Consider the following 23,947-nt stretch of genomic DNA (forward strand, 5'->3'; position numbering starts at 1 on the left):
CATCACATTCTTTCTGCCATCTTCAATATATTTGGTAGAGTTCACTCCAGTATTTAAGGGTTCGAACATGAGAATACTTGGCAATTAATACATTGGTATACAAAATCTGTAGTGCACATATTTCATAGGTGTAGTGTACTGCTAGGCTGATTATCTCTCATTATTTTTGTTTACTGAAAAGTTATCGGTAATTTTATTGGGTGCCATTTAGCCTGTACGACCTCGTATATATTGGAATCTTCCAAGAAAACGGAAAACTAAAGCATATCTTCAAATATTTTATTTTTATTTCAATAGAAATTATTTCCACATTATCAAGAAAAAACGAATGTTTTATCGATGGTAATAATAATTATAAAAATAGTTTAACAATTGAAGTTTGCCGCCTCCCAAGTTCGCTGTTTCCGGGTTGTTGACCTGTCTTATTCCGTCTTTGCTATTCCTAGTCTTTTGAACGGTCGTCCTTTTATCTCTAAATCTAAAAACAATTCAACAGCTTTAATACGAAAAGTTCAGGTTGAAGGTCAATGAGTACTTCTTTTTTTTCAGACCTGTATAGATTCAGCAGATGTTGCAGTTGTTTTTACCCGTTTAATATGTATACATTTATATATAATGAAGTGAAAATGAAACTCCATTTAGATATACATTCTCATAAATGTATTAAGTGAACGCAATTGAAATCACTGTGAATCTAGAACTTCTATATTTTACCAATATCTATAATCGAGAACAAGTCAGGTAAATTCAACTGATGTTTTGTTTATTCTTGCACATTTATTTCCTTAAAACAAAACACATTATAAATATAAGAATTACAAGGAAGAAGAAAGCTTTAAAGCAGATACTGATAACTGCTTAATTATGTTCTCCTGTAATTAAATTATTTCGCTTTTTAAAATTTAATTTATGTTGATTTTAGATAATCAAAAAAAGTCAAGTAATAACTACCAACACATAATGCAATCAAAATCCATGTTAATCATTACTTTAAAGGATTCAAAAGCCTTTCTTATACAGTTCTTTTTTTTAAATGATTTCAATTATTTAAGGAGAACTATACATAGACAAAGAATTGCAACAAACAAATATCAATGTGGAAAAATAAAGGTCGTACGTTTAGGTCCCGTTTGTCCCGGTGGTCCCGGAAGTCCTTTAGGTCCTTGCATTCCTGATTTTCCTGGAGGTCATAAAAACAATACTATAAACAAACTAATTTTCGTGAGTGATTTATTTTCGCAACTTTCACAGATAGAAACATAACGCGAATTTAAGTCGTTGCGAACTTGTGAATATATATACATCAAGTAAATTTTAAAATCGCTAATTTAAACCGCCGCGAACTGGCCTAGAAAGGACTAAAAGCGAAATAAATTATCCGGGAAAATAAGTTAATTTACAGTATATCGTATTATATTATCAATGTAATTCGTTCGTCGGCTGATATTGCAAACAAAACTTTGCATAATTTATGTAAGCTTTTGATATTTGATTTTATATGAATCTAGCTACTGACCATTACTAATACCGTTATGACTTTTTCTGTCAAATCTTTTATTATTCCCAAGCAATTAAACATACATTAGATACTACGTTACAGTATTTAACACTAAGCTAATTTTAAGAAAACATCTGAACTGATTCATATAATGTAATATAGTGTTATAACGTTGTCTGGCTAGTCTTTATTAATCCCAATCTTATGATAGAAATACAAGAAAGAGAAGGGTCTGGTTGGAAAAACAAGTATTAATAAGTGTATACATTGTTTCGACCCAGAATTTGTAGTATAATCATTTCGATTTCTTTTTAAATTACATTAAAATTGATAATGGAGAAGCAAACAAAAACAACGCATTGCAACAAACAAGTATCAATATGGATACATACCGTCCATGCATTTAGTTCCCGTTGGTCCTGGATCTCCTTAAAGAAAAACAATATTTAGTATCGTATTCTATTCATCAATGCAACAGTCATGCTTCGACATACAGTCTTAATATATCTTAAGATAATTTTAATAAGATTTTGATATTAATTCTATATGAATGCAGTTACCGACCACGATTTTTTGCTGAATACCATTATAACGTTTTCTGTCAAATCTTAAATAGCCTAAAGCAATTAAACGAACATAAGATATGACGTTTCAGTGTTTAACACTAAGGTAATTTTAAGAAAACATTGGAACTGATTCGCAACTTTTAAGGCGTTTTATTTGTATACATTTATATATAATGAAGTGAGAATGAAATTCCATTTAGATATACATTCTCATAAATGTATTACGTGAACGCAATTGAAATCATTGTGAATCTAGATCTTATATATTTTACCAATATCTATAATCGAGAACAAGTCAGGTAAATTCAATTGATGTCTTGTTTATTCTTGCACATTTATTTCATTAAAACAAAACACATTATAAATATAAGAATTACAAGGAAGAAGAAAGCTTTAAAGCAGATATTGTTCTTCTGAAATAAAATGATCTCACTTTTTAAAAATTTAATTTAGTTGATTTTAGATAATCAAATAAAGTACAGTAGTAACTACCAACACATAATGCAATCAAAATCCATGTTAATCATTGCTTTAAAAGATTCAAAAGCCTTTTTTATACAGTTTTTTTTAAATAATTTCAATTATCAATGGAGAAGTATACATAGACAAAGAATTGCAACAAGCAAATATCAATGTTAAAAAATACAGGTCATACCTTTAGGTCCCGTTCGTCCCGTTTTTCCAGGTGGTCCCTGAGGTCCTCGATATCCTCGATATCCTTGACCTCCTGGCAATCCTGGTAGTCCTGGAGGTCATAAAAAACAATACTATAAACAAACTAATTTTCGTGTCTGAATGATTTATTTTCGCAACTTTCGCAGATAGAAAACACGAATTCAAATCGTTGCGAACTTGTATAACGTGGATTTTATATTATATACTGTAAATTCAGAAATTATTGCGTGCGTTTATTATTGCGATTTTTGCTGAATGGACAAAAATGCGAGATTAATTATTGCGAGTTGTACAAAAGTTGCACACATTTATATCTGTCGGATATCAGAATGCGAGTTCTTATTATTGCGATTCACAACCAGTCGCATTATTCGCAATAATAAAAACCTCGCAATAATTTCTGAATTTACAGTATATACATCAAGTAAATTTTAAAATTGCTAATTTAAACCGCCGCGAAGTGGTCTAGAAAGGACTATACGCAAAATAAATTATCCGTGAAAAAAATTAATTTACAGTATATCGTATTATATTTATCAATGTAATTCGTTCTTCGGCAGATATTGTAGATAGAACTTTGCATAATTTATGTAAGCTTTTGATATTTGATTTTATATGAATATAGCTACGGATCATTGCTAATACCGTTATGACTTTGTCTTTCAAATCTTTTATTATTCTCAAGCAATTAAACACACATTAGATACTACGTTACAGTATTTAACACTTGGCTAATTTTAAGAAAACATCTGAACTGATTCATATAATGTAATGTAGTGTTATAACGTTGTCTGGCTAGTCTTTATTAATCCCAATCTTATGATAGAAACACAAGAAAAAGAAGGGTCTGGTTGGAAAATCAAGTATTAATAAGTGTATACATTGTTTCGACCCTGAATTTGTAGTATAATCATTTCGATTTCTTTTTAAATTACATTAAAATTGATAATGGAGAAGCAAACAAAAACAACGCATTGCAACAAACAAGTATCACTATGGATACATACCGTCCATGCATTTAGTTCCCGTTGGTCCTGGATCTCCTTAAAGAAAAACAATATTTAGTATCGTATTCTATTCATCAATGCAACAGTCATTCTTCGACATACAGTCTTAATATATCTTAAGATAATTTTAATAAGCTTTTGATATTAATTCTATATGAATGCAGTTACCGACCACGATTTTTTGCTGAATAACATTATTACGTTTTCTGTCAAATCTTAAATAGCCTGAAGCAATTAAACGAACATAAGATATGACGTTTCAGTGTTCAACACTAAGCTATTTTTAAGAAAACATTGGAACTGATTCATAAATCGTTAGTCGTTTAATATGTACACATTTATATATAGTGAAGTGAAAATGAAATTCCATTTAGATATACATTCTCATAAATGTATTACGTGAACGCAATTGAAATCACTGTGAATCTAGATCTTATATATTTTACCAATATCTATAATCGAGAACAAGTCAGGTAAATTCAACTGATGTTTTGTTTATTCTTGCACATTTATTTCCTTAAAACAAAACACATTATAAATATAAGAATTACAAGGAAGAAGAAAGCTTTAAAGCAGATACTGATAACTGCTTAATTATGTTCTCCTGTAATTAAATTATTTCGCTTTTTAAAATTTAATTTATGTTGATTTTAGATAATCAAAAAAAGTCAAGTAATAGCTACCAACACATAATGCAATCAAAATCCATGTTAATCATTACTTTAAAGGATTCAAAAGCCTTTTTTATACAGTTTTCTTTTGGATAATTTCAATTATCAATGGAGAAGTATACATAGACAAATCATTGCAACAAACAAATATCAATGTGGAAAAATACCGGTCATGCCTTTAGGTCCCGTTAGTCCCGTTAGTCCCGGTGGTCCCGGAGGTCCTGGTGGTCCTGGAGGTCCTAAAAAAACAATACTATAAACAAACTAATTTTCGTGAGTGATTTATTTTCACAGATAGAAAAATAACGCGAATTTAAATCGTTGCGAACTTGGAAAACGTGGATCTTATATTATATATATACATCAAATAAATTTGAAAATCGCTACGTTAAACCGCCGGGAAGTGGTCTAGAAAGGGCTTTAACATGAAATAAAGTATCCGTGAGAATAAGTTAATTTACAGTATATCGTATTATATTTATCAATGTAATTCGTTCTTTGGCAGATATTGTAAATAGAACTTTGCATACATTATGTAAACTTTTGATATTAGAAAACAACCAAATCAGAAACCCAAGCACAAATGATATATTTTAAACGGACAGTATATTTTAGAGATGGTCTTACATGGTGCACACACAAAATGTTGTATGGTTTAACCGGTTTTACGTGAACATAAAGCTCCTTTATTGCCTGCCTAGATCATGAGTCGTAAAATTAAAACACACAACATAAATCTGCACAAAACGGCTGCCAACAGAATAATACTAATAAGAAAAAATATATAAAATGTTATACTTTCTCAAAATAAGGGTCAAAATTTACCCGCTACTACAGAAAACCAGCATATTTTGAGCTTCTTCCTCTCAAGAAAACAACAAAATCAGAAACCCTCTTAACATGTTTCCTTAAATTTCATGAGAACAGTTAACTGTAACACAGTATTCTAGTAAGTATGTAAAATCGTCAGACAATCGGAACAAATTTAACTAATGAGAGTGTATATCACACCTGCAGGGCCTGCTTCTGAAAGATATTAACGTTGTTGTCATTTTCATCTAAATATTCTTTACTTTATTAATTTCATTTTTTATATAAGAAATTTAAATTCATAATCATAATTTTCTTTACCTCTATGTTTGCCTCTATATGCCATCACATTATCACAGATCCCGGTAATTACACCAAGATAAATTACCGCTGAAAATGGTATATTCATGCCTTGACTAATTGGTTGTTGTTGTATAAAATGGTTTATACCTGCATTTCTACAAATGATGACGATGTAGCTGATTTTATACCTTCAACTCGTCTAGACATGTAACATTTGCTGTCTCATTTCTGTAAGGTAGTTAACAAAAACATATTCAAAACGAGCACAGATGTTGTTTCTTTAAAAAAAAAATCCCATCTTACTTGTAAATAAAATCGATTGCAGGCAATGCATCTGAAGATAGTGTTTACAGATTAAAAGTTAGAAAAATGACAGAAATACAATCGTATATGTTTCAAAAAACACCTTAATATAAATTCTGTGACTATCTAAATATTACAATTTGCAATAGTCAATTTGGTACAAGCAATTACCGTGTCCGATTTTCTGTATTACTTACTGAATTTAAATATTTACGATTTGTATATTTCATTATTGAAAATATATATTATGAATCAAAAGGATGAAACATATCAATCCGAATGATTAGTGACCGTCTAATGTTCATCGCAATATGGTGGTATGTACATATACACATGATCTGAAAACTAAACTTGTTAGCGACCAATCTTTGTTCTTCATAGATATTGAATGGTATATGCTTAACGTCTTAGAGTAAATATGTTCATACAAATTAGGAATAATACATAATTAAAATAAGAGGCAGTCGCATAGCCTTCAAAATGACGGGAAAATGGTTGCAAATAGATTTTTACCCAGAAAAAAACAAATGTTCAAATTGTATGTACAACTATTTGAATGGCATTGAATTCACGAAGAGTACCAATATTTCTTGTAAATTATGCATGTATATTTGATACTCATAAAGCATTTGTTCACATTTACTCATTTTTCAGGACAATTGTTGCTAGCAAACCTCAACAAAAATATTTTACACTGTTGATTTCATTTAAAATAAGTTCGTCTGTGATTCTAATGTCGACTTATATAGACATATGTATGTTGGCTCGTAAATGCAGTGCGTATAACCGCATGCTGAGAATGAACATGCAAAATTTATGGTTTACCATAAAACACTGGTTGTTTGCAATACCAAGGTGGACAATGGGACCACAACAAAACTCCAAAAAAGGGGATAAGTACAGCTATATTTTGGTTTTTGATCTAACGAGGTAGTCAAAATAAAAGAAGAGCACACCGATAAAGTTGTCGACCTTGAGTTGAAAGACCATATATAATATGTGTATCACTATTTTCATATGCAACGCACATGACATTGTCTTATAACGCCATCGTGCTTTCAATATACTCGACTAACAACATCCAATCAGCCGTGTGATTTGACATCGCGAATTATCACAGAGAAAGATAATGATTTTAATAGGAAAGTTGCAAACATATCTTATCAATACCATGTCATTGTTTATTCTAACTTCCAGATTATGTTGTAAATTACTTAACATTTTACTACTTAATGCCTTCTCATTTCAACTTTTATTTGATTAACAAGGAATTTATGATCGTAATTAAACCAGAGTACAAAATGCTTAATTCTATATCGAAATGAAACAAAACAAGTGTAGAAAGACGATATCATGGATATAAACGCATTATATAGGGATATTTTTAAATGAAACGCTGTGACGTGTGCAACTGTGGAACAAGATCTGCTACCATTCCAGAGCACATGGTATCCCCAACGGATTTTTGTTGGTTTCGTGCTGTATCGTCTATAGTTTTCTATATTGTATTTTGTAGACTGTTGTCGTTTTGTTGTTCTATGTGTCTTGTCATGGCGTTGTTAGTTTGTCTAGGAATTATGAGTTTGGGTATCCTTTCGGAGTCTTATGTCTTTCTTATACGCTATTTTGGTTTTTGGGAAGATAGTGTAAAAAACGCTTCATATATTCCAAGCTTATGGTAAACGTTGTACGCCAAACGAAGGTCTCGTTCGTACATACAATATGAACATATATATTTGCAGGGTGTAAATCTATTAGCAACAAATTTCTGACCATTTTGAAGACTATGTAAATAAACTCATCATAGATACCAGGAGGAAATTTTGTGTACGCTAGATGCGTGTTTTGTCTATAAAAGAATATTCTGTGACGCTCGAATGAAAAAAGTTAATAAACCAAATTTACTTACAGGAATCTTTACTGGGCATGACTAATTTTATCACGAAAGTATATACTGAAATATGTCGAAAAAGTACACACATACCCGTGGCGAAAAAAAAAGGATGAAAGGACATTCCGAAAAGACTGCAGAGAACGCTAAAAAATGGTCAACACGACCGACGACCACTCTAAATAGTTTAAAGCTGTATCCTAAATAGTAAATGGAAACATAATACAACTGTACAAGGTATAGATTACTTATCTTTAAGTACGTGTACTATTGTACTGTACGCGTTTGTTGGTATACTTATTAATTAAGATAATTCGTAAAAAAAAACTCATCATAGATACAAGGATTAAATTTTTAAAGAAAAGGAAAAGATACCAAAGGGACGTTCAAACTCATAAGTCGAAAATAAACTGGCAACGCCATGGCAAAAAAAGAAAAAAGAAATAAAGACAAATAACAGTATACAAAACACAACAAAGAAAACCAAAGACTGTAATATATGTATATGTTATTCAAAAGAAAACAAATTTCAGTCATGTCAAGATAAATAAGTTGGAAGGTTCTAGCTTACGGTGCAGATATGTTAAGATGGTTTCCGAAGAAATCAGACCAAACATGAAAAATTAAGTTCAAAGTTGTCAGACCGTGTTCACATTCAGATGCTCCTTTTTGTTGATGATACATTTGAATTAAAATAATTTTTAGTTATACTAGAATTAAACATAACTTTGGAATACTTAAAGAAAGAACCCTCTGTTGATTATATGTTTATGTATATGTTTGTTGTTCTTAAATTACATTTTATCGATTAAATCTATTATTTACTTTGTTGTTTTATCGAGGAATTAATAAATTTGTCGTCTATAAATGATTCTGGTTTCATTTTTTCTAATTTAGTTTATTTATTTATTTTCTTATTAATAGCAATTCTCTGTATCCACCAACCGCGTTTCGCACGTATATTTTTTTTTGATTTTCTTGAAATTTTGTTTTTTGATAGCTATAGCATTGCATTTTTTGAGGTAGAAAAATTCCCATTATCAGGAAGTTATCATGCACACATTTCAATGTTGATGAGTATTATGACATTTGTTCATTAAAATATAACATTAAATTAGTTAGATAAAAGATAAAACATAATTCTAATGAAAAAGGGAGAAGGTTGCAACACTGATTGAAATAAGGGAGTTTTCATTGTATTCAAGAAGGCAAATTATAGGCATTTTGTATGAACTAATTACACAATTTTGCATCCACACCCATTTACATTGAAGTTATTAATGTAAACCAACACTGTTGCCTAGTAATAATTCATAACTGAAGGTTTGGGATTCAGGTTGATAGGGTGGTTGCTAAGGGAACCTGAAAGGGAAATATTTGTTATTTTGTAACATAGTTTTGACCTTGTTATTAAAATATCTCATAAACTATGACAGATAAAGGATGAAAATCAATTGAAAAAACCTTAAGTTTGATCCCAAGGTATAAGGATACTGATGACTTTGACCTTTGACCTTGATTTTGTCAGAAATGGTTACATTATTATATACCAATACATTGAATAGAAGAAATGTTTTGAACGATTATTGCTTTCATTTGGTAACAAGGATAAATGCCAAAGTTCAAGGTCATGTCAAAATTTCTTAGCAACGACCCTTTCTTGATATAAAAGTGCTCAGCAACCATACATATTTGGGTTCAGACTAATATGAACTCCTATATAAATGATTATTGAAATACGAGGGGGGTCAATATCGTTACAAAAGACTTAAGTAGACATTCTCATATCGCAAAAACTAAAATCGCATTTTAGTCTAAAATGACAAAATCGCAATAATAAATGCACGCAATAATTTCTGAATTTACAGTATATGAGAATGTCTACTTCAGTCTTTTGTAATCGGTACAATTTTGGGGGAAAATTAACTGTTTTATGTTTTCTTTTCACGACAAAATCGTCGGAAAACTGTTACCTTTCCCCCAAGTTGCACCTATTATATGTTTGATTTTACTTCTTCTGTTGTTCCTTGTTGACTAAGTACCAGGATGTCCTACCACAGAGTATGTAACCTGTCAGAAAATTATATAGTCCGGAGTCAAATGTCGGCAATATGAAAATAATCTTACCGGTATATTATGGTAGGTAGGTGTTGATCTATCTTAAAATTTCAGAACAGAAATTGAATGTCAGCTTTTAGCAAATTTTACAGTTATTCTACTTGAAAAGTATTTTACAAAGAAAATCACAATATACTAAAAATGACTTTAAACGACGAGGTTTACCCTTTTTTTTAAACTGCTATAAATCGAGAAAAACTTTATACAACAACACTAATTAGCCTAACAAGATCTACAAGAAAGTCAAATCTGGCATGAATCTTCAGTCAACTTCCCCTTCTAATGATGATTGTATGATTTGCGTTTTGCTAAATCTTTTGGTCGATAAAGAGAAAATGTACACAACCAAATCAATCAACAAAAAAAGGTCTACAAATAAGTCAATTGACAATCGGCACATATTGCAATTCTAAGTCATTTTGTGATAACTTTTGTCTTTTTGGAAATTATTAAAGAAAATATGTTAGTAAAAGAGTAACTATAACAAGTAAGATTAGGCAAAATTAATATCTTTATATTAATTATAATATTAATCGGCTCGATTTATTATGGAAGTTTTTGCTCTCATTTAAAATAACAATATTTCTTAATTTAGAAAAAAAAACAGAAAACTAAAAACAAATAATTTAATTGTCTAAAATGCTCGGACGGCAAATATAAAAACGACATTGATTCAAAAGTATCAGAGCAGGTTAAATTTTACTCAAAGTTGTTTAGCACTGAGGTTTGGGACGTAAATAACGCAGAAAAAACGTATCGGATGTATTGACAGGAAACTGACGGACGATGATAGATAAAATATAGAACGACTAATTGTCGTTGATGAATTAACAAAGACAGTTAAAAATCTTCAGAAAGATAAGTCTCCAGGAAGGGATGGGATTATATCGGAATATATACGAAATTTGGTCAAATATACTGGGACCTTATCAAAACTAATTTCACTGATTAGAAAGTAGTTAAGGAAGTATTTGACAACAATGAACTCAGTAAATCGCAATACCAGGTAATGTTAACTTTACAAATAAGGAAGGGGAACAATAATTTATAACAACAAATGGAGGCCTTTAAGCTTGTTGAATACGGATAATAAATTATATCAAAGGTGTTGGCAAAGCGTCTAAAACCGTTGTTGAATAAAATTGTTCACCCGGATCAAAAAGGGTTTGTAAAAGAGAAAAATATAAGTGATGGAAATAGACTTTCACAGGATATTATTTAATATGTAGAAAATGAGGATTAATTCATATTTCTAGATCACAAGAAAGCTTTTGATAGAGTCAAATAGGGATGGCTGATAAAGGTTATGGAAGGCTTCAATTTTTGTAATAATTTTTGTAGCTGGACAAAAAATCAATCCAAAAATGCCAACACTTGCATTAAAACACATGGGTATTGGAAATATATGAAAAAGCCTCCGATTCCAAAATTAACTTTGATAAAACAAAAGGTTTGTTTATTTGGAGGCTAAAGGGCAAAACACCAAGGTTAAAAAAATATCCTGGATCAAAGACAACATAAAAGATTTAGGGGTTCACCATATCATGGTTATAACATTAATAACAGTAAAATAAGTGATTCCATAATTGGCATGATACGAAACTGTATTCACGTTTGGAAATTTGAGGGTGAAAAAGAATTAAATTCACTTTTCTGGGTTTTTGTTTGGGGCTCTAAAGTTAGCCTTGTCGACAAAAAATTATGTTGTCTAGATGAAAGTTGAGGGGGGATCAAAATGATCAGTTTTGAAAGTTTCATAAAAAGCAAACATATAATTCATTTATAGAATTTTAGAAAGTCCAACACAAAGTTGGAATGCAATTGTAAAATACTGGCTAAAGCACTGTGACAACAAATTTTGATATTGAATATTTTATATGTACCTATAAAGATCTACATGGAATTAATATTAAGTTTATGTCAAATTTTTACCAAAACATAAAAAAGAAGATGTGGTATGATTGACAATGAGACAACTCTCCACAAGAGACCAAATGACACAGAAATTAACATTTATAGGTCACCGTGCGGCCTTCAACAATGAGCAAAGCCCATACCACAAGTCAGCTATAAAAGGCCCCGAAATGACAAATGTAAAACAATTCAAACGAGAAAACTGACGGCCTAATTTATGTACAAAAAAATAAACGAAAAACAAATATGTAACACATCAACAAACGACAACCACTGAATTACAGGCTCCTGATTGGGGACAGGCACATACATACAGAATGTGGCGGGGATAAACATGTTAGCGGGATCCCAACCCTCCCCTAACCTTGGACAGTGGTGTAACAGTACAACATAAGAACGAACTATAAAAATCAGTTGAAAAAGGCTTAACTCATCAGATGGATACAAATAGAAATACATCTAACAAAAACACAGAGTGGACGTGGCCGGGTACTTGTATATCCCAACAACAAAAAGACACTAAGTAAAGATCTTAGAGTACTCACAGTTACTGACAGCTAGTTCAAAACCACATACTGTGAACTTTATAGTAAAATGACCGAACGTTAAAAAATAGCATTCTTGAAGATCAAATTGAGAATGGAAATGGGGAATGTGTCAAAGAGACAACAACCCGACCATAGAACAGACAACAGCAGAAGGTCACCAACAGGTCTTCAATGCAGCGAGAAATTCCCGCACCCGGAGGCGTCCTTCAGCTGACCCCTAAACAAATATATATACTAGTTCAGTGATAATGAACGCCATACTAAACTCCAAATTGTACACAAGAAACTAAAATTAAAAATAATACAAGACTAACAAAGGCTAGAGGCTCCTGACTTGGGACAGGCGCAAAAATGCGGCGGGGTTAAACATGTTTATGAGATCTCAACCCTCCCCCTATACCTCTAGCCAATGTAGAAAAGTAAACGCATAACAATACGCACATTAAAATTCAGTTCAAGAGAAGTCCGAGTCTGATGTCAGAAGATGTAACCAAAGAAAATAAACAAAATGACAATAATACATAAATAACAACAGACTACTAGCAGTTAACTGACATGCCAGCTCCAGACTTCAATTAAACTGATTGAAAGATTATGTCTTTATCATATGAATATCAGGCACAATCCTTCCCGTTAGGGGTTTAGTATCATACCATCATAACATATATGAGAAGAACATAACCCGTGTCATGCCAACAACTGGTTTTTAAATAATTGTGTTTAGTGCCGATGCAAAGAACCTATAAGTGAATCAATATTAACGCCAAAATATGCAATCTTTAATGACCTGACTATATCCCTTCTTAATAAGTCTATTTAAAGGTTTTGTTAGCTTCAGAGGTGAATACTGACATTTTTGTGCTTTATAAAGAATATTTCCATAAAAAATTGGATGTGAAATACCTGAACGTATAAGAAGTCTGCATGTTGAGCTATATTTACGAATGATGTCCTTATACCGATGATAAAATTTAGTAAATGTTTTGACTAGTTTGTGATATCGAAAACCCTGGTGTAATAATTTTTCAGTAATACATAAATTTCTCTCGTTAAAATCTAAAACATTGTTACATACACGAGCGAATCGTACAAGTTGAGATATATAAACACCGTAAGATGGTGACAAGGGAACGTCACCATCTAAAAATGGATAATTAACGATAGGAAATGAAAAATCATCTCTTTTATCATATATTTTAGTATTAAGCTTTCCATTAATGATATAGATATCAAGATCGAGGAAAGGGCAGTGGTCATTGTTAGTATTAGCTTTATTTAAAGTAAGTTCAACAGGATAAATTTCTTTAGTATACATACTGAAGTCGTCATTATTGAGAGCCAAAATATCATCCAAATATCTAAAAGTATTATTAAATTTATGTATCAGATGTTGTTTCGATGGGTCTTTGCTGATTTTTGTCATAAATTGTAACTCATAGCAATACAAAAAAGGTCCGCAATAAGTGGTGCACAGTTAGTCCCCATTGGAATTCCGATAACCTGACGATATACGGAATCTCCAAAGCGAACAAAAATGTTATCTAGTAAAAATTCAAGGGCATATATAGAACAAAGCATGTCCAATTGACATAGTTTTTTTGTTTATTGCTACTAAAAAATGACCTAAAAGAGTTTGAACATATATATTCACATTCTGACTTTTTAAATGCCCATTTAATTAGGTGTGTGAATTTTTTCTTAATGAGAATGTGAGGCAACGTGGTATATAGGGTAGAAAAATCAAAACTTTGAACAGATTCAAAATCACCAATATATGCATGTAATTTATCAAGTACTTCCAACGAGTTCTTGACACTCCAAAAGTAATTAATTCCACTATTTTCGAAGGCCTTATTTGAACAATTTATTATCAGGTTTTTTATTGTACCAAGTGTACTGGTAAGAAGAATAGACAATTTAGTAGTGGAACAATGGCTTGAAGACGAAATAAATCTATATTTGTAAGGTGTTTTGTGTAGCTTCGGAAGCCAATACATAGTTAGTACTTTCATTGTATTTGGTTCTGCTTGTAAAGCGGTAGCTAAAAGTTTATGTTTGTTACAGATGTCGTTTTCTGAAAATGGAGTCAGTTGGAATGTTGGTGAATTGGTGATTTCTTTTTTCAGAACCTCAATGTAATATATTTGGTAACAACAATATAAAATGGAAATGGAAACCTTTCCTCTTTCCTTCCTTTACCAAGAGTCGTATCTCCAAAAGATGTTTGGAATATCGAAACGGAAACCATTTATAGTAATAAAAAAATAGTTGATAAACTAATAGATACACGTGTTTGGGTATTTGAATACAATCTAATAAAGAAATCATTCCTCACTCATTAGATTAACGAACTAAGAAGTGCCATTAGTTATCCAACAAATTTGAAGCACATAATAACAAAATATATGATATGGAAAGAAAATTTGTTCCCCCAGAAAAAAATCAATTAAAAAACATTACAAAAAATACTAAATAGATGTACTAGTGCAATATGTGAAATTAAATGGAATAGAACATTTAATACGGAACTAGACTGGCAATCAGTTCGGAAAAAACTTCACAAGCTGCCTGTATCAAACAATATTTTCCAATTCCAATATACATTATACTGAATTTAAATTGTATCAAATGCAAAAGTCCGATGGCCTATGTAACTTATATGGAATTTTTTTAAACCCAATAGCATTTATTCTATTATTGTTATAAAATTCAAAACTTCATTTAAAAAATAAAAGTATTGCTACATCTGTGCATAGATATAACGCCTAACTTTGATGTCCAAAACATGATTATTGGATATGTTCAAGATCTTGATAAAACGCAAATAAATATTGGAAATTGTATAGTGTTTTCGGGAAGATTTAGTATCTGGAAAGGTAGGGACGACATTAATTTCAACAAAACAGCATTTAATGAAACATCCATCCTCTGTATTTTTCAAAAATGATCGCTTAATCAAACAAAAATTGCAGTTACTATTACGAGTCGACTTTGCTTATTCTTTGTTCATTTTGCAGATATATATACATTTTATGACATAACTTGTGCCTCTGTATTATATTTACAGTTCTCATTTGAATACAAAAGGCTCACTTTGAACTAGTGTATTGAATACATCTTTATTTACCAACAATCGCCATTATTCATATAAGTTAATTTTGTAGTTTATATTTTATACATATTTATATTACATACTACATAATTGTATTACCTTTTTTGAAACAGTATTTTACTCGCCACAGATTGTGTTTCTTTATACGTGCGCATACATTTACTTCACAATTAATCCTTCATCGAAAATTCTAAATTGTTTGAAGCACGTGTCCTGTCGCTGTTAATATTTAACAGGGATTAACCGGGAACATAATTTAAATAACAAAAGATTTCATAATTGTTTATCATTTATTCACACCAGATAAATGGTCAGAAAGAAAAAAAAATAACAGTTATATATATGTTTATAATTGTATTTAAAGATTTCAAGGTGTGTAGAATACAGTAACTTATTGAAAACAGATGCTGGTTTTTATATTGAATATATTATGTAGAGAGTATTTCTTTCTCACCAATTTGTATTTTCACTGGCAAATGGGATATGTAAAATAAAAGCATGGACCCCTCTGTCACCTGCCCTGGACTGCTTAGGGTTTAAGTATCCAGTGATTTGAAATAAAACATGTAAAAGATATTATTCACAAAAAAAAATACAGTATATATACATGTCCATTCTAGTGCAATGTACATTAATATTTTCTCGTTATAGTATGAAGATTATTATCTAAGTAAAACAAGTAATCATTTGCACACTGTACAATATTAATCACTCATGTTTTACACCATAAAACAAAATATTTCTTTTGATGACCACATTAAAGACTTTTATTCGCATAGTATCGAAATACAATAAACATTTAAATAAAATAATGGTTTCTTTTAAAATAAAATTAGCTAGTAGCCTTTGATATCTAAAAAAATGAATGAATAGACAACCTGAGACCAAGAGACTGTATTAGTCATGCTAGTCCCAGGTGCGGCAAATTGTCATTAAATAAATAAATAGATAAACTGTAAACTGTTTTTTTGGCTATTCTCTTAACAAGCTTAAAAAGTATTATAGATTTGAAGAAAATGTTAGCGGAAATAGATCAGTCATATACGATCAAAAAAAAAAGTTAAGATAATTTAATTGGAAATCAACTCCTTAACATTTATTGTCCTCAAATATTGATTTTTAACAAATTCTGCGTTTTGGATTTTATTTTAAGAACTATAACATGTATAATAGATAGAGATATATTTTCAGGAAAAAAAACAGATCAACGAGAAAAGAGTTGAAATACGTTGACATAACTGAAATTGGCATTTATTTTTTGGCTGTTCTTGAAAATTTTTATAGGTAAAGTAAGCAATATACAGCTTAAATGAGCTTAAATATAAAATTTACCAATGAGTTAACATTGCTGAAATAGTTAATCAACTTTCTTTAGCAGTTATTGCCCAAAACGAATTTTTTTAAGCTACTTTTTGAGATTTTACAATTTGTTTTAAAACTATAATAGAAAGGGAAAAATGTGAACGCCAAGATAAAATCTACATGATACAAAAGTAAATTTTGCAGAACACACAACATGCAGAATGTATTTGTTTTTAAGAAGGAGTTTTTTATATATTATCTACAGAATACAAAAGTAGCAATTGAGCGGATTCAGAGTAGTTATATTAGCTAGGGAAGGACCAATCTATATTTTGTGATGGGATAAGGGATGCTGAATGAAATAAATGTGATGGTGTCTAGAACTAACGATCAATAAATTTGCCCAAATGAATGTTCTGTAAATTCAGATGCATATATAAGATTTGAAAAAAACAGTTGACTGTATACACAACGGAAAATATTTTTTTTGATGAACAAACAAAATTAAATAAGTAATCCAGCCTTAAAACGGGTGAAAATGATTATTTAGTCCACTCGACACTTACTGCTCAACAGTCCAACCCTAATCAAAGAAATAGATTGGTCGTTCTCTAAACAATTTTGTTCGTTTCGGGTTTTTTTTTGTTGATTCAAAGGATCCGTCTTAAAAATAACGTTTGCTCTCTTGTGGAGAGTTGTCTCAACAGCAATCATACCACATCATATTTTTGTATTTGGATTTGTAATCAAACCCTTATTTTTCAACCTTGAAATTGAGTTTTCAATATAATTAACTATTCTGAATTATGCACGTGTACAATCAAGTCAGTGTAATTCAACAATTCGGTACATACAATGTGTATTCTTCAATGGAATTACTAATTTAAAGAAAACTGCATGTTTGATATTTGTTTTGTTCTGATTTTTGTCTTAATGAAACCAACAATATATTGTTGCTAGGCATTTTTTCCAATATAAATAAATAGTTGCATGGCAATTTTCCAATATAAATAAATGGTTGCTAGGCACTTTTACGCTATACATGAATGGTTGCTACGGACTAGTGTGATATGATTAACCCCTTACCTTTTAGGTAGGGTCTCTGTAATAATCCATACAGTCCTGAATCCACACATATATGGTTACTAGGTTCTTTTGTATCAAATACGGGTGGTTGCTAAGCACTTTTAACAAGACCTTGACTTCTTACTGTTGACATGTAAACAAAACAGTGGCTTTAATAATCCTGAACACTTTCCTCACGTATTGTTTCCTCCTTTTATCTTTTCTTACAAAATCCAATTAATATACGCAAGATCAAAGGTCAAGATGACCAATGACCTTTGACCTTAGATTAAATTGAAGGTCATTTTATACTCAATAGGTTTCACATCATAGTCATTCAAGAGTAATTACTGTTTTGTGTAAATTTAACAATATGGTAGAATCTCTGAAGAAGAGAAACAAAAATGACACATTTTGGTTTCTATAGCAATCATCCTAGCACCCGGAATCTCAAATATTTTGTTGGAAATTATTGACTAGAAACATTGAAACTTGATATTTAAAATCACAACTTAAATTGAGGTGGATGCAAAACTGTATATTTTGTTCATGCTAAATGTGTTTAATTTGTCTTTACAATTACAATGATAAATGCCCTCTGCTCCTGCAATTGTGAAAATATTCAGCCATTTTTTTTTATTATATGACATTGCTGTCATGTTTGTTTCTGAAAAATATTACAAATATCATTAAATAAAATGAGGTCTTCTATATTCATAAGAATAATGATTTTAGATTATCTCCCATTGAAACTTATTAACAACGTATTTTAATTTCACCTGTATTTTACTGAATATAAGATGTTTTAATTCAAATTGATGTCTGATTCTTTTGAATATAGAAGACTTTTCTAAAGAAAAATTGTATGAAAGCATAGTTTGGACATTTTTATAGCAATACAAAATTACCAATTAATCACCTTTAGCATGACAATTACAATAAAATTTGTATATACATTGTTAGACTGCTTTTTCATAATAGCCCTTGATACACAAAATTGGAAATTTTTTAACAATGCCTTCAACAGAATCTTGGTTAAATGAATTTAAATTTCTTAATTTCCTTAAAATACGTTTAATTTCATGGTATTTGTATGTATATGACATATATAGATTCTAATATTCAAATATAACAGTAGGATTTGGCAACTCTGGAAATGAAATAATAACATGGGAAATTTGCCCTACTATGAGATTTGATTCTGTGAGTAAAGCAATAACAGAAATATTAGACCTACTATAAGATTTGTCTCTGTGAGTAAATCGATGACAGGGAAAGGTGGCCTTAATATAAATTACCTTTTTCTGCCTGGTAATATCAATGCCGCTCTTACTCATAAACTATCAGACAATAAAAATGAATCTTAAAAATATACATGTAACATAACTGATTTAAAAATTGTTGGATGTATAAATCTTGTTCATTTGAAATTAAAGTTGTTTAATGTTAACTTTTCATATTATCGTACGGCATGTACAGGGGAATGCATATGTTCAGATTCTTTTTCTGTATGACATAAAAATCAAGCCAGTTACATCTTTTTGGGCTCTTGGTGTACGCTAGTCAGCAAACTTAACCTCTGTAAATATGAAATTTGGGTAGCTTCCCTTTCGTGCGACTCAAAGAAGGAGTGCATGATCTGTTTTCATCTGCCCGTACAAAAACAGGGAATGCATTTCCATGTAAACTAATACTTTTATCACAACGTTAAACTTGTTTTATAGAGGACATATTCTAGATTAAGATTTTAAACTAATAAAATTAACAGGACCGAAATTCAAGATTAATATGCTTACAGTTATTTCGAAACATGTTATTTTACAGTCTATTAGCATTGTGGTATGGAGATTAGATATATTTGTACCATGGAAAGGATAATTGTTTCTTGTTGCCATTAAACTTCACAATTCTGAAGTCTCTAAAATAGCAAGTTTTTCTAACAAAATATTATAAATCTTGATTTTTACTTCAAATGTATTTAATATGTAAAAGTCTAAGATTTTGTTTTAAATTTTTGCAAACACAATCTAAAAATCATCTTAATAGACTTTAGATACAGAGATGTCTCTTATTACCTTTAAAGTTAAATTCAAATGTTGAAATTGAAATAGCAGTAGTTTAACATTTAAAATATATCCAAAATATTCAAAGTCAATTAACCATGATTGAAGATATAGGGCCAAATAATTTCCCTATGAATAAGATACGCAAATTATCATTGACTGATCGTAAGTGGTTCCAAGTAAACTGACATAATCACAATATTTAACATGTAAATAATGCACAAATTTCAAACTAAATAGAACCTGGCAGAGGAGCTGGGCCAAATAATTTCCCTCGAAATGATATGTGCCAATGATTATACAACTGCATACCAAATATCATTGATTTATCTTCTGGTTCCCTATAAATTGACCTTTTCACACATCTTAACAAACTGTTTACGAAACCGTCGTCGGAAACAGCATATCTAGGTCTCACTTTTTGATTCTGTTAAAACGAGACAAAAACTACATTGTGGCTTTTTGTCCTTTAATTTTTTCTTGCGACTTTCTGTAATACTTTTTTATTGATAAAAGAATCCAAAGAGTGCAAACATGTAAGGAGTACATAAACATCATTCATCTTTGGGTTATCATATTAAAGAAATACAAAACGATGATTTTAACCTATTTCCGATTGAGTAATGTAAAGTTTTTATTATTTGCATTCAATTTATTTGCAAAATTGTATCACTATATATATTTTGGTTTTCATAACTTTACACAATGGAGACAGGTACTGTCATACGCCCCTACTAATAAGTTGTAAATAGGGTGTTTACGGGACGATTGCAATTTGTTAAATGCAAGTAAGGTATTGTCACTTTACTATGGCATGAAATGTTCACGTGGTATGGTTTTCTATATAGTAGTTAACATTTTATGAATTGAAAGTAATGAAATATTGTTACTTTTGGATTTTGAGATAGTGTATAAGTTATTAGAAGTTAATCCTAGTTTTAAAGTATATTTTAATGAGGAATTAATGAACGGTTTACTTTAAGTTATTAGCTGTATCGAGAATGTCAAATATGGCGCAACTTGGTCGTGTGTTGCTCAAAACGTTACCGTTGGGTCTATATTCTAAGCGTGAACCCGAAAGTGTACACTTATGAGAATTGATATTCCTAAATTGGTTTAGTTACAATTTATTAGAATAAGCCGTAATTTGTATCTGTTTATTATAAAAAAAAAACGTCAACTCTACACAATCGAGTCAATACATACAACATGTATATGAAATGCAGTTAATCTTGGCATTTGTGAACTACAATAACAAGTAAAGAAAGACAACTCTTGACTCTTGACTTAAACAAAAAAAAGAGCTAACAAACAAATCTTATTTAGTAATATCAAAATTTTATATTTTCGATTATTTGGTTTAATTAACCTGCGTGATTGGCTTACAGTCATATATTGTATCGCCGATAGGTGGCACTAGCATATGATATTATGAAATTTGAATTCCTGAATCGGCATTTATTAAGCTGGCGACAAGGAGCCAAGTGCTGCCGGGAAAATTCAGGATAAACAAAAACCCACCCACACTCCCAAATTTAGAAAATGTTGCTGCTGGATTTGTTTTATATTCTGGCACCTGTTTGTTGTCTATTCGTTGCTATATTATTGTGACCAGAATCTACGCAGTTTCACCATTGTATTATACCAACAGAAGATAATTTGGATGTCAACTTGCTTTGCTATATATATGAAAAAAGAAATATCACAAAAATACTGAACTCCGACTTAGACAATCGCATCTAAGCTGTTCAACATCAAATTGACAATTGTGAATCAATCAAAAGGAAAGATTTTACCAGTTTGTATCTCATAAAGAAAAGTCTTCTTCTGTGAGTATTTTGCAGTTGATAAAAACATCGAAATGATTTTTGAATTTCAGTATATGCAAAATTACGGTTCTGATACTGATTTCAGGGTTAACAAAAAACCGAAATGTTATAGTCAGAAAGCAATACATTTTCTAGTTAAAGTTTTTGGCTCACATGCACTTGAAACGGAAGACTCATATTCATCACGGTGTTAATATTTTTCACCATATAAGGCAATATACGGTATACAATCGAAAATATGATATTGCAAGCGGGGCATGTTGTCTGTTAACACATAATATGTCGCACAGATATCATCTTCATATGTTAATGCATAACTTACATATATATACGTATTACATGTTTCTTGTTGATGAACAGAACACGTTGAAAATTAAGAAGTTGCAGAAAACATATATAGAACACATATCAGCAAAACTAAGATTTATTTGGAGACAAAATAAGTCTTACACATGTTCCCTATATTTCCGAGCTTGTTATTCCCTTATCCTTATATGGAGGGGTGAAAATCACTTAAATTAAACTGTGTAACGATATGCAGCTCGAAAGGTGTTATCATCAAACATTATTAAATATTGAACTCTTAAAGTGAATATATCATGTAGCTAACACAGATGTATCAACCGTTTTAGAGCAATTTATATAGATTTAAAATGTTTTGCCTCAAATGATATACATTTCATTTGAGATAATTGAACCCAAGTTATCTTGGTTATGAATAAAAATCCGTCGTTCTGCAAACAAACAAATACTTGGCGTTTTATCTCGAAAGGAACAAATTTGGCAGTTATAAATATGGGATAACAATATCAAAGTTTGCTTTTAGTCATAATTAATGTACATATTCTCTTTCAAATCAAAACAAATTTGTAGGTATATAAAACAAAGGGTTCCTGAACTGCAAATTACTTTCATGTAAACATATTTTGCCAAAGAAACGTCTCTTGTTGGAAAGTGCCTGTGGAAAATATTTCCGAGACTGTTAAGACTGTTACGTCTCTTTCATCTTTCAATAGTATTAAAACATTAGACTTATTTACCGCTTTAGGAAATGCAATAATACTATCCGCCATCCATTTCTTTTACACGATTGAATAAGTTTCAATAATTTGTAATTCTGAAAATGACATCGATCCTGTGTGTTGGAGCTTTGATGAATAATCAATACATGACATGAAACATGGGATTTTTTTGGTATAAAGTCTTGCCACAAGTATTTTTTTTTTGGCGGACTATAACCGACTAAATGAACTGTTCAAACACTGGGACGTTGTGCCTATGAGTAATTACGTATGCATTCTATTCTTTGTTTTATTTGTAAAAAATAGATAAAATATCACATTAAGATATCGTTACTGTAACAAAAAGGAATAATGGACCCGTATGTAAACAATTAAAGTTCACAGTGCGACCCACAAACAATCAAGGACCACGTCTATAAAAAGCCGTCGGACAAAATATGAAACGATTAAAATGAGAATATCGACGGCTTGGTTTATGCTGTATCATAAAACAATAAGCGAGTAACAAATAGGACTAACCAACAAAAGCAATTTAACAACAGGCCGCTGACTTCAAATAGGCACACACAGAATGTGTGTAACATATTTTTAATCGTGTGCCTTACCTTTAAATTCGGTAGATTCGGAAAAAAATATGTGTTACATCACAGGACGTTTGTGTTTTGGACACACATCAGGAATTATAGCATTTATAAATATTATGTATAAATATATGATACACAATATATACAATGGTATTTGATAGGTAAACGGTTATCTAGCAAGTTCTAGCGTGAAGGAATCCAACATGTCCAATTATTGTTATTATTATTTAATCCCAGTGCAAGATATCTATTGTATATGATACTGCACTTTACGATCTATGTTTATAATCAATAAAATATTTTGCTGACCCTTTCTGTTTATGTTCAACTCGATTAATTTGATGTATTTTGTAAGTATCACAAACTCGTGAAAACTGTTCTTGTCTGAACCGCTCCTTAACCCGGGACGATTGCGCATCAGTATAACACACTAATACGTTAAAAAGCTTGGACATGTCTAAACTCGTCAAATCTGCAAGAAGTACATGTTGTAGTTTTAAAGACGAAGGTTACTAAGAATCGGCCGAAAGGCTACTCGTAGTTACTGATAACTAGTATAAAACTATTCTCAAGTATTAAAAAACTGTTTTCCCAGACTAAAATATAGATCAAAACAAACCCAATGAATTCACTATAAAAGAGAGTCATAAACAGTTCGTGAAAATT

At 30.6% G+C, this 23,947-nt stretch overlaps 1 protein-coding gene across 4 annotated transcripts; it reads right to left on the reverse strand.

Annotated features, from left to right (window-relative positions):
* Positions 1-265: 265 nt before the first annotated feature.
* Positions 266-23,696, reverse strand: LOC127714949 (cuticle collagen 14-like). Of its 4 annotated transcripts, none has more exons than XM_052220968.1 (8): positions 23,591-23,696; positions 5,549-5,758; positions 4,585-4,656; positions 3,747-3,782; positions 2,720-2,809; positions 1,891-1,926; positions 1,118-1,180; positions 266-478 (listed from the first exon to the last, which is right to left on the reverse strand). In XM_052220968.1, the coding sequence occupies exons 2-8, from the start codon at positions 5,634-5,636 to the stop codon at positions 423-425; spliced, it is 441 nt and encodes a 146-aa protein (XP_052076928.1). In that variant the 5' UTR covers positions 5,637-5,758; positions 23,591-23,696; the 3' UTR covers positions 266-422. The 4 variants fall into 4 exon arrangements, with proteins under 4 accessions (XP_052076928.1, XP_052076930.1, XP_052076929.1 ...); XM_052220970.1 differs by lacking the exon at positions 23,591-23,696 and adding an exon at positions 23,303-23,330; XM_052220969.1 differs by lacking the exon at positions 23,591-23,696 and adding an exon at positions 9,698-9,792.
* Positions 23,697-23,947: the final 251 nt, after the last annotated feature.

Source organism: Mytilus californianus, unplaced genomic scaffold, assembly GCF_021869535.1.
Source record: "Mytilus californianus isolate M0D057914Y unplaced genomic scaffold, xbMytCali1.0.p SCAF_9, whole genome shotgun sequence".
NCBI classification, from domain to species: domain Eukaryota; kingdom Metazoa; phylum Mollusca; class Bivalvia; order Mytilida; family Mytilidae; genus Mytilus; species Mytilus californianus.

Coding starts and splice junctions, on each gene's coding strand:
- LOC127714949 (XM_052220968.1), bottom strand. CDS start 5,636: ATGAATATACCATTTTCAGCGGTAATTTATCTTGGTGTAATTACCGGG. Junction 2,810..3,746: donor GGGAACTAAATGCATGGACG/GTATGTATCCAT, acceptor TATGACCTCCAG/GACTACCAGGATTGCCAGGA. Junction 1,181..1,890: donor GGGAACTAAATGCATGGACG/GTATGTATCCAT, acceptor TATGACCTCCAG/GAAAATCAGGAATGCAAGGA.